A 14,371-nucleotide genomic window follows, 5' to 3' on the forward strand; every position below is an offset into this window, starting at 1 on the left:
TGGTAGCCATAGGAGAGGAGGCAGAGTAGTGCAGTGCAATGCAACAGCATTTGTTGACAGATGGATGCCCTGCCCAGAAATTGTTCCTCAGCTAACTCCCGATACTGTCTTAAATGTCTCTCAGTTTTACTGCACAACCATGAGAGCTAGGAACTTGTTTATCTTAGAAAACCAACACGGGTATCTCGTTTGCAAGTGAAAATTGTGAATGTATAGCACATGGTCGTTTTGGTGTCTGCTGCAGATGGCACAGAGAAGACACGGCGTATCCCAGGCTCACAGACCACCGAGGACCTGACTGATCTGAAAGAGGACGTTGTGTATGTGGTGCGTGTGTCAGCCGTTATTGGCAACCGTGAGGGTAGCGCTGTTCCTCTCAACATCCGACTCCGTAAGTGTCCACTCATCCCAGATAGTCCTAGGCCCTTTTCAGAAATTAGCCTCCATGCGCATGGAAGTGGGAGCAGGGCCACATGCGCTAGCACCATCGCCACCAGCTCCACCCTGAGACCTTGGTGCAATGGGAGGGAGAGCCTGTGCCAATTAGGTAGAACTCAGGTGGGTCTCCAGCTCCTAGCCTTGAGAGCCATGCACTTACTTCCACAGCCAGAGGCAGGAATGCTTCTAAATATCACTTGCTGGAAACCACTGGAGGAGAGGAGTGTACTCTTGTGCTTGGGTCCTTCTTGAGGGTTTCCTGGTTGGCCACTGGAAGAACAGGATGCTGGAGTAGATGGGTCATTGGCCTGATCCAGCAGGTCTTCTTGTGAGAAGCTTTAGCAGGTCACACTCCATCTGCAGTATGGTGATAATAATTCCTCCCTGAGACATGAAGCACTTCAAAAACTCCCAAGGCAAGAGGGGAGAACATTTTCCAGCCAGAGGGCCACATACCTTTATGGGTGGCTTTCTGAGGGCCACATGTCTGTGGTGGATGGGGCCAGAGGGAAATGTGGGTGCAGCAATGGATGTGACTCTTTGGTACCATAGGCTGCACATCACAGCGATGCAAATGTCAGGAGTTTCTTCATACATGCACTCACTCCCATATCCCATTCGGACAAACCAAGGGCATCATCACACGTCAAGGACACATTCCAACCAGGCAATAGCACTTCAGGAAGGTGTGGAGTAGGGCTGGTGAGGGACATGGCCTGAGGAGGGGAGGGGTGACCTGAGGAGGGGCATGGTCTGGGGGGCAGTATAGACACCCTCTGGGCCTGAAGTTCTCCACCCCTGCTCCAAAGTGGCGCGTAAGTGATTGTGCGTGACCAGTTTTTCCCAGCCAACCCCCTCAATTCTGTCTTTGGCTTTGTAGAACGCCCGACTGTGGGCAGCATCACCAACCTACAAGTGGCTGCCCTTGGACCCAGCCAATTGCGGGTGATGTGGAATCCAGTTGCCGGGGTTACCGGATATAAGGTGACGTGGCGGCAGAGAGATGGTGAGTTGTTCTGTGTGTGACAAAAATAACATTGAAGCCTTCAGAATTAGGCTTAATTGGAACTTGGGGGTCTGCTGTATTTAAGGACTAAAGTGTAGTGTCAAAACTAGAGAGATGAAATATATGAGGGGTGGGATAGGGCAGGAAGGAGAACTAGCTTGAGACTGCTGCCCAGTTACAAAAAGTGACAGCCCACTCAAACTCTGTAGACTCAATTAGCCTGATTAACTTGGGGAAAGTCTCCACATAGGTTAATTCTAAAATGCAATGCCATTTCGGACAGGATAGTTTTATGAAGTTGTTTTGAACCATTTTTAATAATTGTGTTTTTGTGTTGTAACCTGCCCTGGGACCTTAGGGTGAAAAATGAAAAATAAATAAACAACCAACCAACCAACAGGAGTCTAGTTTAATCAGCAATCTAGAGATCTCTTGAGTTCTTTTTTTTTATAACCAAGCAGGGGAAATAGTTTTGTATTTCAAAGGTGAAATACAATAGCCAGGAATTCTTAGCTTGGGTTCAGCTTATAACAAAAAATCCCTCCAGTTGGAATTTGTATTCCTTTGGGCAGCAAAATCTCTCTCAATTGGTCTTTTCTTTTTTAAAACACACACACACACACACAGTGTTGCTGTTTTGAAATATTTATTTGTCTCAGAAGGATGTAGACTGGTTTTGTGGTATGCCTGGAAGCTGTTCTGTTGAAGGATACCTTGTTTTTGCTAAGATATGCTGTTTCTGTTGGAAATGTCTGTCCAGAGTCTTACGTGGCAGTTGTGGCAGAAAAAGATTCCCAGAGCTGCTGTCTGGTAGCTCTCAGCTGAGGGATTTCTTGCCGAAATAGTCCACCCTGTTTTCAGCCCTGCTTTATGGAATACGCTTCCTCCAGCTTGATATTGTCTTCTCCCCCAGGTCAAGAGTTCTCTCAAGTCCTTCCAGCTAATAGAAACTCCTACACTATTGAGGGCCTGAGAGCTGGGTCCTTCTATCTCATTGGAGTCTCGGCCTTGGTTGGCAACAGAGAAGGGAGTCCGGTTACCGCCACAGCTACAACAGGTGAGGTCAGCTCTGGCTGTAGAACAGGGATGCCCACAGCAAGTCCATCTCAATGGCACTGCTCTCAATCATCCTTTTCCGTTCTTTTGTTTTGCAGCCCCTGATCAAGTGGGAATGGTCACCAGCTTGCAGGTCCTGGAGTCTCGGAGCACGGATGTACGAGTCACATGGGTTGGTGTGCCCGGAGTTACAGCCTACAGAATTGTGTGGGGCCGCAGTGATGGTACAGTAGCTGCTCAGTTGATCAGTTGTCTGCCTGCATTGATGCTGTTTCTGATGCTGATGTTTCTCCCAGAAAGTGAGATAGCAGAACCTTTGCAAGTCCCAGAATCCAAAGCCCCATTTGTTTTTCCCAAGTATGAAACGGGTTAAGACAGGGTTTAGAAACAGCTAGCCTTCCAGATGTTGCCAGACTGCAACTCCCATCTTTCTGACCATTGGCCATGCTGCCTGGGGGCCGATGGGAGTTGGAGTCCAACAACCTTTGGAGGGCTACAGCTTGCCCATCCCGGTTGTAGGCCAAGGATAACCTTTTGTCTGTGAATAGTATCAAGATTTGCACTTGCGAACTGGGATAGCTTGAGATGATTTTGCCCATCCTTTTAAAACTCTGCTCTGCTTTGAAGGTGGACCTGAAAACAGCAAGCTGGTCTCAGGAAGCACCAATTCCTTTGACATCCAGAACCTGGAAGGCGGAGTCAGCTACACTGTGAAGGTCACTGCACTGATTGGCAACCGCGAAGGAGACCCTGTGTCTATCATTGTCACCACACGTAAGACTTCAATGGATTTGTGTGCCACATCTCTGTCTGGTCCTCATTTCAAGGAGCTCTGGGCACTCACTACTTTGGCCTCTCTGTGAGTTAGGCAGGGGGGTTTGGAGACGTTGATTTGCCCAAGGTTGCCGGTGAGCTTCATGGGCAAGTGAGCGAGAGGTGTGAGCATCAACTGACTCCTTTTAGGTGGGGTTTGGCACCCTGGATTAGGCGGTGGCTGCATTTGTAGCTGTCATCCTAGAATCTCCCTGGAAGCAGAGGCTGCGAAACGGGGTTTGCACAGGGGTTTTCTGGATCTTTGGAATGCCCATCTATGGAGGGTGTCGGCTGCAGTTCCTAAACGAAAGGCCTTGTATTCATCCCACATTAAATACCCAAATGGACTCCTGGAGCACCCTACAGGATGAGTCCATGTGCATTCTTCGGTTCCCTCAGCAAGGTTCACTCCCTTCATCCAGGACAAATACCGTAGTTCCTACTACTGTGCCTTCTCCTATCCATGGCAGTGACTGACCCTCCCTGGATCCTCTTCCTTTGCTAACCCTCCCAACCTTTCCTCTCAGCGACAGTCTCAGTTCAGCCAGTTGGGAATCTGCGTGTGACCGACTCCTCTGAAAAGCACATCCGGGTCGAATGGAACCCAGCACCAGGAAGCACAGGCTATCGGCTTGTCTGGCAGCCTGCAGATGGTGAGTATTGCCTACACCAGAGATGGTGAGCCTCAGGTCTGGGGACCTCTTTGCCCTTAGGACTCTCCTCAGCCAGCCCTGCTTTGCACCCTCTTAAATGTTTCCTTCCTCCCCAGCTAGAACTCTGCCTGGGTAGAAGGGCGTGTGTGAATTTGCATTTGTTGCTCCACCTACTTTCGTTTCTGGACCCACCCACCTCCGGCATGTGGCCCTTGTAAAGTTGCCTAGAAGGGAATGTGGCCCTTGGCCCAGAAAAGGTTCCCCAGCCCTGTTGTGCTACCTACACCTCTCTTACTTCCGCCCAGCACTCAGGAAATTAACTCCCTCTCTAACCCGGGGCAGGCGGACCAGAGAGGAGCCAGCTGCTTCCGGCCAATGTCAACACCTATGACATCAGAGACCTGCAGCCAGGAGGGCGTTACGAAATCCGCATCACCAGCCTGGTGGGCAACCAGGAGAGCAGAGCTGTGGCTGTTGTTGCCAACACTGGTAAATCCACCTTCCATTCTTCCACTAAGTTGGCTAGTCTCTGCAGGCACAGAGATCAGCTAGAAGACACATTATTTATGAATTTAGAAGATATTCAAAGCGTACCTCGCTCTCACAGGTGACCTTAGGTTGCCTCTTGTACCCCCATGGGGCACTGCCTCAGGCCTGGCTCTGCTTGGAGTAAGGGAGCCATCTCCTGGTGGCATCTTCAAATTGCATTTCATCGGAGCTAAAAGGCTTCGTTCGCTGTGCTCTCCCTTCTTTCCTAGGTCTCACGTATGTGACCTGATAAACGGTGGTGGTTGGGAGTTGTGTGTGTTTCTTGTTATTTATTTACTTATTTGATTCCATTTATGGACCCTTTCCCATGAACTATGTCCAAGTGATTTCACAGTAAATTTCTTGGGTGTGTATACCTTTTCCAGAGGAGTTAGATTGGAGGGCTTATAACTTCAGACAGTATTAAGGTGTTTGTATGTTGTCCCCAGAGATAATGTGATGTATACCGTGTTTCTCATATTTTAAGGCAGGGGTCCCCAGACTTACCGAGCGGCGGGCCGGTGCCCGCCGCGCCGACCGCGCGGTGGGCCGGACGGCAGGGGAGTGCGCGCCCGTGTGCATGCGCACACGCACACGGGCGGGGAAAAAATCGCCGAAAATCGCTTGTGCGCATGCGTATGGGCCTCCCCCGACCCGGAAGTGCACCAGAAATGACCTCTTCCGGGTCGGGAGAGGCCCGTACGCATGCGCACAAAGGATTTTCGGCGATTTTTTGCCGATTTTTTAGATCGCCGCTGCGCCGCGCGCCGCGAGAGCGGGCGGCGGCAGCGGGCGGCGGGGGTCGTCGCGGGCCGGATTGGAAGGCCGATTGGGCCGCATCCGGCCCGGGGGCCGTAGTTTGGGGACCCCTGTTTTAAGGCATCCCCAAAAAATAAGCCATGACAGGATTTCAAAGGGTTGGTGAAAAATAAGACATACCCCGAAAATAAGCACTATCGCAAATCCCCGACCGAGCGAGAGGCGAAGGCGCGGGACCCAGCAGGAGCTCCCTGCCTGCTTCCCCGAGCCGTAGCTCATCGGGGGACAGAGCCGAAGATCGGCGGGCGCTCCTTGCTGGGCTTGACAAGCCCGGGAAACAGCGCCCGCCGATCTTCGGACCTGTGCTGTGTGACAGGCGGGGGGGGAGCGGAGATCGTTCTCCGCTCTCCCCCCACCCCCGCCTGTCACCGAAGATCGACGGGCGCTCCTTGCTGGGCTTGACAAGCCCGGCAAACAGCGCCCGCCGATCTTCGGCCCTGTGCTGTGTGACGGGCGGGGGTGGGGGGAAGCGGAGATCGTTCTCCGCTCTCCCCCCACCCCCGCCTGTCACCGAAGATCGGCGGGCGCTGTTTGCTGGGCTTGACAAGCCCGGCAAACAGCGCCCGCGTGCACTTAATTAAAAAATAAGACATCCCTTGAAAATAAGCCATGTCGTGTTTTTTTGAGGAAAAAATTAATATAAGACATGTCTTATAATATGAGAAACACGGTAGGTTCTTCTGTTTCTGCCCTGTTATATGTTTAAAACCCGTCTTGCTGTTTTTTCCCTCAACTTCTAAAGAAAGAGGTTTGTGGGTTTTTTCCCCATCAACAATGGTGTTTATATATTATATTTCTGTATTGCCTTTCCATGGAAAATGATGAATGAATAACTGTAACAAACCAGTGGTGGCTAGTTGTGTATATGGATGGTGCTGTTCTCACATCTGCTGGGCTGTGAAAACATCTTTGTGATGAAAACACTCTCGCTTGTACATGGTAGTTATAACTACTGCAAGGCACTTCTGCAAAGCTTGGGGATGTAAATGCTTCCATGAGGAGTCAATGGCACTGGGGAGAATGTTTCACTAGTGTGGTAACTACTGCCATTGATCATGATTATGGAGTCTCAGTTGCTTCTCTTGGTGGAGGCAAAGATTGTCTGAAGGCCCCAGACAACTGCCTCAACTTTTTACCTCTGCTTGTCCAGCAGCAGTGGGTCGTGTGACCAACTTCCGGGTGGCAGAGGCTCAAAGGGATGCTGCGATTTTGACCTGGACTCCCGTTCCTGGGGCCACTGGCTACCTCCTCACTTGGAAATCTCCACGAGGTAATGGCAGAGGTTGAGGACCAAACAGCTGGGCCATTGAGGGGTGGGTGGGTATGAAAGAGGAAATACTGGCAGTGTGTCCTAGTGCCATCACCTCCTCCAGCTCTTGCACAGCTGAAGACTGGGTGGAGAAAGGCAGCTTGCAGCTAGCTAGCAAGAACAGATCTCGTTATATCTTGGCCTTCCTCCAGTGACCTCAGGGCAGCGTGCATAATTCTCCTCCCCCGTTTTATCCCCCCCAACAACCTTGTGAGGTAGACTGAGGCTGAAAAACAGTGATTGGATCAAGGCCACCCAGGGAACTTCATGGCTGAGTTGAGATTTGAACTGGAATCCATAAGCCAATACTTTTTAAGTACTGCCCCACACTGGCTCCCAGGAAGCGTGAAAATGACTGGAAGATTATTCCTTCCTTGGCAGGTGTAGCTGGTTCCCCCACCCTTCCCACCCCTCACTTTTCTCCTGTCATGCACAGGCCGAATCTCCCCATGGCATACCTTCTGCCACTGGTTCCAAGACCTGCTGCAGGCTTGAGATCTGTTACATAGGGGGGGCCACAGCCTCCGTACTGGGTCATCCTCTTGTGGAATTGCCCTTGTTTAACCTCCTTCATGCTCTTGCTTTCTTCCAGATGAAGGGGAAGCACAGAGAACGTTGCCTGGGTCTGCCACATCACACCAAGTTTCTGGCCTCCGCCTGGGCAGGAGCTACACCTTCACCATCCGCCCGCTGTTTGGGAGCGTCACAGGTCCTGAGACTTCTGTGACTGACCGCACAGGTGAGGTATCCTTGCACCTGGGAGGGAAATGCAGGACCTCTCCTATGTTGGAGAGCTTTCAAAGAGGATTGGACAAATTCAGGGAGGTTGCTGTCATCAACAACTATTAGCCATGATGGCTCTGCCTCTGCTTCAACAGTCTCTCTCCTCACTCCCTGTTATGTGTTATGTTCCCAAGGAAAACAAGTGGAGCTAAGGTGGATCATTTTTGCTTGGGCTGTTTCTGCCAGGCCTTGACATGCCACCTGGATCCCTTCTGTGCTCTGAACCAAAAGCTGTGCACAAGGGCAGCTTCTCGCGTGGGTGGGTGGAGAAAGGTCTTTGTTTTTATGTCCCCTGACCTCTGCATGGACGCCAACCCTACTCATTTTGAAACGTTCCCCTCTACAGTCTGCCGAGACGCCCGCAGAGATGTAGTTTTTCTTGTGCATGCCACTCGAGACAATGCCTACAACGCAGAGGCCGTGCAGAGCATCCTCTCCAACACTGTATCTGCACTGGGCCAGTTGGGTCCTGGTGCCACCCAGGTAATGACTGGCAGCTCTTCCTTTTGGCTCAGTTTGCATGTGCTGTAGGTGTTGGACCACTTGGTAAGAAGCCCATGCCAAGCCTCTGCCGCATGGCATGGCAAGCCATTCTGGTGCCAAGGCTCCCACTGCGGTCCTGGTGATTTTCACTTCATTTGCTATGGTTTGTGTCTGTAAGGCGAAAGTGGATGGAGCAGCACGGGAAGCGGCTGGTGTGAGTGGCCAGCCACACAGTGTTTCAGGTGGCTGCCTTGCTGGCCTTCGTGCACCCTAAAGTTGGTCAAGTACATTTCCCTTAGACATTTCCTGTCTTGGCTGCGGAGTGTCTTGGCTGCAGTGCCCTCTTCCGTACAACTCTCTTGCTCTATCTCAAAGGTGGGGAACCCCATTCCACCTGAGCACAGCAACCCCTTATTGGTGGTAGTGGGTGGGAGCAAAAACAATAAAGGGTGGAGCAATAGATGTAAATTTTTAGCTTTGTGCAGTATGCCTGTTTTTACACAAACTCTCTCACACACACATACAGTACATGCCTTTGGCCGTATCCAAGTCCAAGCACACATTGAAGCCTGGCAAAAATACTCAAGGAGGGTGTGAAGTGTGGCCTGGGGAGAGTCCCAAGGGCCAGGTGGAGAGGCCTGGAGGGCCACATCCAACCCTGGGCTTGAGATTCCGTACCTCTGCTCTGACTTTGTTTTTTTCCTTTTCTCCCCCAGGTGGGCATCGTGCTTTATAGCTACCGAGGCCTCCCTTTACTCCGGCTCAACCGCTCTAGTGACTTGCCAACAGTCCTGCAGTTTATCCGCTCGCTGCGCTATGATGAACCCAGTGGCAATGCCATTGGTAAGTGCAGGGCTGGGGGACTGAGCCACACAGGCTGGGGGACTGAGCTGTGTGGTACAAGTTTAATTGGTTCAGAGACCAGGGAGGGCATCACTGTAAGGACAAAACACACACACAGGGCTTTATTTCTGTTGAAATCCAGAGCCGTGTGTCAGGAGCTGCTCTGTCCTCTGGGCCTGAATATCATCACCTGCTCTTCTCCAGGATTTGACCTGGAGTAATGTGGGGCTGCTTCCAGTGTGGGACTGGTCTTTTATCAAGGGAAAGATAGCCAGAACTGCCACTGGTGTTGACTGTAACTTTAAGAACTGTAAATTAAAGCCAATGTGTTTGAGCTCGTTTCTTCCTCCTCCCTCACATTCCTTTTTTCCTTATGTGTCATGTCTTTGTAAGCCCTAAGGGCAATCTTAAAACTGATTTTTGCAAGCCACTCTGTGAGTCTTTTCAGCTAAAGGGCAGGGTTGGTAATAAATCCTGACCATGGGGTTGGCCAGTTACTGCTGTAAGACCTGAACAAAGTAGTGGCCAGATCCCAAATAAGAGGTGGCCACTTCCACTCCTGTAAAGCTCTGTTGACAATGAAGCACATGCTTGCTTTCTGTGGGTATGTGTATCTTGGGTCCTTTGCTTTCTTCACTGCAGGAGCTGCCATCAATTTTGCCAAGAGCGACATGCTGAGTCTCGCTGCAGGGCGCAGACCTGGTGTGCCCGGGACCCTGGTGATCCTGGCGGATGGTCCATCCAGCGATGATGCAATTGGGCCAGCCAGGGATCTCAAGGCTGCAGGTAAGGCACACAGGCCCTTAGAGTGTGGAGGGGGGTGGGAATATAAGAGTACAGGAGCACAGGAAACTTTCCTTACATCTTTTGCCTGTCCTGAATCTTCCAACATTCAGCTTCATTGGGTGGCCTGGGTTCCATGAGAGAGGGAGAATAAACTTATCTCTGTTCACTTCCCCCACATCTTGCCTAATTTTACATACCTCTGTTGTATGTATCCCTACCACTGTCACCTATTTTCTGAGCAAGATAGCTCCAGATATTGTAACCTTACCTCAGTCTGCCCACGGACTGTCTCGCCATGCTCTAGTTATCTCTCGCTCGGACTATTGCAATGTGCTCTATGTGGGGCTACCTTTGAAGGTGACCCGGAAACTACAACTAACCCAGAATGCGGCAGCTAGACTGGTGACTGGAAGCGGCTGCCGAGACCACATAACACCGGTCCTGAAAGACCTACATTGGCTCCCAGTACGTTTCCGAGCACAATTCAAAGTGTTGGTGCTGACCATTAAAGCCCTAAACGGCCTCGGTCCAGTATACCTGAAGGAGCGTCTCCACCCCCATTGTTATACCCGGACACTGGGGTCCAGCGTCGAGGGCCTTCTGGTGGTTCCTTCGCTACGAGAAGCCAAGTTACATGGAACCAGGCAGAGGGCCTTCTCGGTAGTGGCACCCACCCTGTGGAACGCCCTCCCACCAGAGGTCAAAGAGAACAACAATTACCTTTAGAAGGCATCTGAAGGCAACCCTGTTTAGGGAAGCTTTTAATGTTTGATGGATTTCTGTATTTTAATGTTTTGTTGGAAGCTGCCCAGAGTGGCTGGGGAAACCCAGCCAGATGGGCGGGGTATAAATAATAATTATTATTATTATTATTATTATTATTATTATTATTATTATTATTAGGAAGTTGCTCCAGACCCTTGATTGTTTCTCTTGCCCTTTTCTTTGCAGCTAGAAAAAAAAACTTTTCCAGAGAAAACCCTATCCCTGTAGGTCTGACCAAAGGTTCTCTTGGAAAGAATTAGTTAAGCTGCTAGTCTCTTCTTCCGAACTGTTAATGTGCCTTGCCTAGGGAATGGCCAACCCACAGAACCCCTCAATGGGCTTACTTTCTCTTTCTGTGGCTTGCAGGAATCCAGGTGCTGGCTGTTGGCATGAACGGGGCTGACCGCGAGCAGCTGCGCCGCCTGGTGACCAATGAGGACCGGCGCAATGTTTTCTTTGTGAGGAGGGATTTGAGCACTCTGCCAGAGGCGGAAGAGGGGCTTGCCAACGCCCTCTGCAGGGCAGCCGACACTGAAGGGGTAAGACGTTCCTCACAAAATGCAGGGGAGGGATTACCTGCAGTTTGCTAAGCCACTGAATGGAGGGAGGTGAATGGAAGAGTGTTTGTTCTGCCTGTTCAGGTAGCACCCATGCAACACAAGACGTCTTGAGGTGTAGAAGGACAGCCACTCCTCTTGTTTGTAGGTGGCCTGGATTCCTCACACACGAGGGCCTTGTCTTAAGCCATGGGTAGACAAACTAAGGCCCAGGGGTCAGATCCGGCCCAATCACCTTCTAAATCCAGCCCGCAGATGGTCCAGGAATCAACGTGTTTTTACATGAGTAGAATGTGTCCTTTATTTAAAATGCATCTCTGGGTTATTTGTGGGGCATAGGAATTCGTTCTCCCCCCCCCCCAAAATATAGTCTGGCCCCCCCACAAGGTCTGAGGGACAGCGGACCGGCCCCCTGCTGAAAAAGTTTGCCGACCCCTGTCTTTAAGTGGAAATGCCTTGTGGTGTGCATATAATCACATATTAATGTTTAATTCTTTTTAAATTACCCCCAAGTTTTTAGCTGTTCTCACTTTATCTGTAAGCCACCTTTAATCCCCGTCAGGGGGAAAACGGGAGTGTAAATAACATCATCATCATCGCCACCATCATTATCAATAATAAAAATAACCACTGGGTAAAGACCATCCCCCTGGAGCACTCTGCCAAGTGGTGGAGGGAATTCACCTCTGATTTTACATGGTAAAATGTTTGCATCTTGGCAGGACATCACAGGCCACGGGTTGTACCAATTGGTTACACGCGCACTGTGGTGAATTTCATCCCAGCGTCCAGCACAAAACATTTTCATGCAGCGGCAGCAGCATTATAGCTATTCTAACACTGGTCTTTTTATCCTTTGTGTTTCCCCACTTCTTCCCTCCCTCAGCCTAGACCAGAGCCCTGTACGGTGCAGTGTCCTAAGGTAAGTCACAGGAAGCTCCTGTTCAGCAGGACTAAACCAGGACAAGGAGCCGATGCTCTTTCTTGTAGCAGGCCAGATAAGAGCCGGAAATGGATACCAGGGGTGTGGCTTTTTTGAGGGGAGGGCTGTACCTCTGCGGTAGAGCACATGCTCTGCGTGCAGAAGGTCCCTGGGTCTTCAGGTAGGACTGGGAAAGGGACCCTGATCACGAACCCTGGAGAGCTGCAACCGGTTAGCGTAGTCAGCATGGAGCTAGGTTGACCCAGTGGTCTGACTCTCTATGTTCCTAACTGGGCATTGGCAAATAGAGACCTGGTCAGAAATTGAATTGGCGGTGAAGCTGTAGACAAGTATTTCCAACCTGTATTTCAGGCACCAAGAAAGGGCTTCCGAGCCTGGGGGGGAGATTCACACCCACACTCCCACATTGATAGAATATTTGAGGGGGAACTGCGGGACTAGTTCTGCACATGCCAGAAATGGGTGCTGTGTCCACAAACCACCCATGTGCTTGGGCAGGGTGGGGAAGGGCTCTAGGGCACGCTCTACTGTGTGAGAAGATGTTCTCTGGGGCAGGCTAGCCCAGGCCTAATAAGAGCTTCTCCTTGCGTGGAATGAACTCTAGATGTGCATATCAGTATTTCTCCCACCAGTTAAATATGTCGGTGGGTGACACAGGGCAGAGCGTCCTTCCATGGTTTGAGGGGGTGGGAGTCATGTATATCTGCCTTCTATAAGAATCAGCTGGAGTAAATGAGAGATGTGGTGAGAGCTACCAGAAGGCTTTCTCATCTTGGACAGGGGCTCTACCAGACGTGCCGACTCTAGGGGGCCGAAGGCACCTCAGCCTCCTTAATATTTGTTTCAAGGGGACCAGGCCCCCTCAATCTTTAGGTGGTCCTGCGCACCACAGGCCCAGGGGTCAGCTCCTCTTGAGCTCTCGGTCTCCTGCGACGTGTGCACGGTGTCACACATGTGTGTGATGTTGCATGCGACCCCTCCCCCCAAAAAATATTGGGGCCATCCCTGTGCCTCCGGGTTCTACAATTTATAGGCCAAGGCTGGGAGGAACCTGTGGCCTTCCAGATATTATTGTACTCCCGCCCCATCAGCCCCAGCCAGGGTGGCCTATGGTCAGCTTTTGACACTTGGGCAAGTTTTTAGGGCCCACCTTATTTATATGTTTGCAAGTTGTTTTAAATTGTTTTTCTGTTGTGTTCCAATGCTGTAACCTGGCCTTGGACCTTAGTGTGAAGGGCAAGGAAGGAAGGAAGGAAGGAAGGAAGGAAGGAAGGAAGGAAGGAAGGAAGGAAGAGTAGTCCAGCAGTATTTGCGGTGCCATGCATTAGCCAACTCTGCTCTAGGCTGGCACAGCATGTGGAAGTGTGTTCAGTTCCCCTTAGAGACAGGACGGAGGAAGTCAGCAATGGTGGAATCCGACCAATGATGCCATGCACTTTCCTAGGAGACTAAGGCAGGTGGAGAATAGGAGGGACTTTGGCGGGCATGGAAATGGCTCTGCACTGTTTCCCACTCTAGCTGTAGGCCAATCTCAAAGCTATTATTATTTATTGAATTTATATACCACCCTATACCTGGAGGTCTCTGCAGCATTGGACCACTTCCCAAGAGTTTTTTCCCCCCCTTATAAGCTGCCCAGAGAGAAGCAGGGAAATGTTTTGAGGTGTTCTTGCATGCAAACTGGGGCTTCTCTTTTCTTTTCCTGCAGGGCGAGAAGGGCGAGCCTGGTGAGATTGTGAGTATCTGAGATTTCCCAATGAAGGTGATCTCACACTGAAGTCCTTTTAGGGCCTAAAGAGGGTCGGTCCCTGGGGGTGGAAACAGCACTTAATCTCTCTGATCGTTTTTGCAGGGACGGAAAGGACGCATGGGACTTCCTGGGACTTCTGGAGATCCGGTAATGCCTGCTCTTTTGTGTGGGTCCCTGACCTGTATGGCTTGGAGTAGAGCTCATCTTGTTTGTTACGGTGCTGTTGGTTTGACTAGGGTCTTTTCATCTTCAGACTATTGGGGGCGAGGCAGGTGAGGGGGGGGACCCCTTGGCAGCAGCCCAGCCTGTATTTCAGGCAGGTTATAGCTCCCAGCACCAAAAGCATTTGGAAAAATCCACAACAGCAACCAGGCACTTCTTAAATAAAACAAATCCTATTATTTGTCTTTGGTTTTTTTCAGGGGCGCAATGGAATCCCTGGTCCTCCAGGCCCAGTAGGACCTCGGGGTCCTCCGGGCGATGTCACTGAGCGGCGGGGTGAGAAAGGAGACAGGGTGGGTACTCAAAGCATCTCATGTAGTCTTGAATATTTTACTCAAGAGGGAACAGAACACTAAGAATGATGGAACTTTTTTATGGGCAGGAAGCCTTCCTTGTTCCTCCTCATCAATCTGTTCAAGATCAGAGAATCCCTCTGGGTTCATCTTAAATTAGAGAATTTAGCTTTATGGTGCCTCTACTAATGAACTCTCTTTCCTGCAAGATGAATAGACTATGGGAGCTTGTTGCAATAACTTGCCTGCTTGGGTTACCTGGAGCTATCTGCTCTGCAGTCCCTTTGCTTTTGTTATTTGGATCTCACTGAGGGCCTGGCAAGT

The 14,371-nt window shown here is 50.7% G+C and overlaps 1 protein-coding gene across 6 annotated transcripts in view; it reads left to right on the forward strand.

Moving 5' to 3' along the window:
* COL7A1 (collagen type VII alpha 1 chain) overlaps positions 1-14,371 on the forward strand; it is a 119,580-nt gene that overhangs the window by 28,908 nt on the left and 76,301 nt on the right. For 5 of the 6 annotated variants that reach the window (XM_088662326.1, XM_088662329.1, XM_088662331.1 and 2 more), the window contains 17 exons: positions 245-391; positions 1,319-1,444; positions 2,358-2,501; positions 2,599-2,724; positions 3,128-3,274; positions 3,841-3,966; positions 4,309-4,455; positions 6,464-6,583; positions 7,215-7,361; positions 7,752-7,888; positions 8,605-8,731; positions 9,374-9,517; positions 10,649-10,821; positions 11,726-11,761; positions 13,491-13,517; positions 13,635-13,679; positions 13,955-14,047. In XM_088662326.1, coding sequence (XP_088518452.1) covers positions 245-391; positions 1,319-1,444; positions 2,358-2,501; positions 2,599-2,724; positions 3,128-3,274; positions 3,841-3,966; positions 4,309-4,455; positions 6,464-6,583; positions 7,215-7,361; positions 7,752-7,888; positions 8,605-8,731; positions 9,374-9,517; positions 10,649-10,821; positions 11,726-11,761; positions 13,491-13,517; positions 13,635-13,679; positions 13,955-14,047 — 2,012 coding nt within the window. The remainder of the gene's footprint in view (positions 1-244; positions 392-1,318; positions 1,445-2,357; positions 2,502-2,598; positions 2,725-3,127; positions 3,275-3,840; positions 3,967-4,308; positions 4,456-6,463; positions 6,584-7,214; positions 7,362-7,751; positions 7,889-8,604; positions 8,732-9,373; positions 9,518-10,648; positions 10,822-11,725; positions 11,762-13,490; positions 13,518-13,634; positions 13,680-13,954; positions 14,048-14,371) is intronic. The other variant, XM_088662328.1, reaches the window with a different exon arrangement.

The sequence above is a fragment of the Zootoca vivipara genome, chromosome 2, assembly GCF_965207765.1.
Source record: "Zootoca vivipara chromosome 2, rZooViv2.hap1.1, whole genome shotgun sequence".
Taxonomy (NCBI): Eukaryota; Metazoa; Chordata; class Lepidosauria; order Squamata; family Lacertidae; genus Zootoca; species Zootoca vivipara.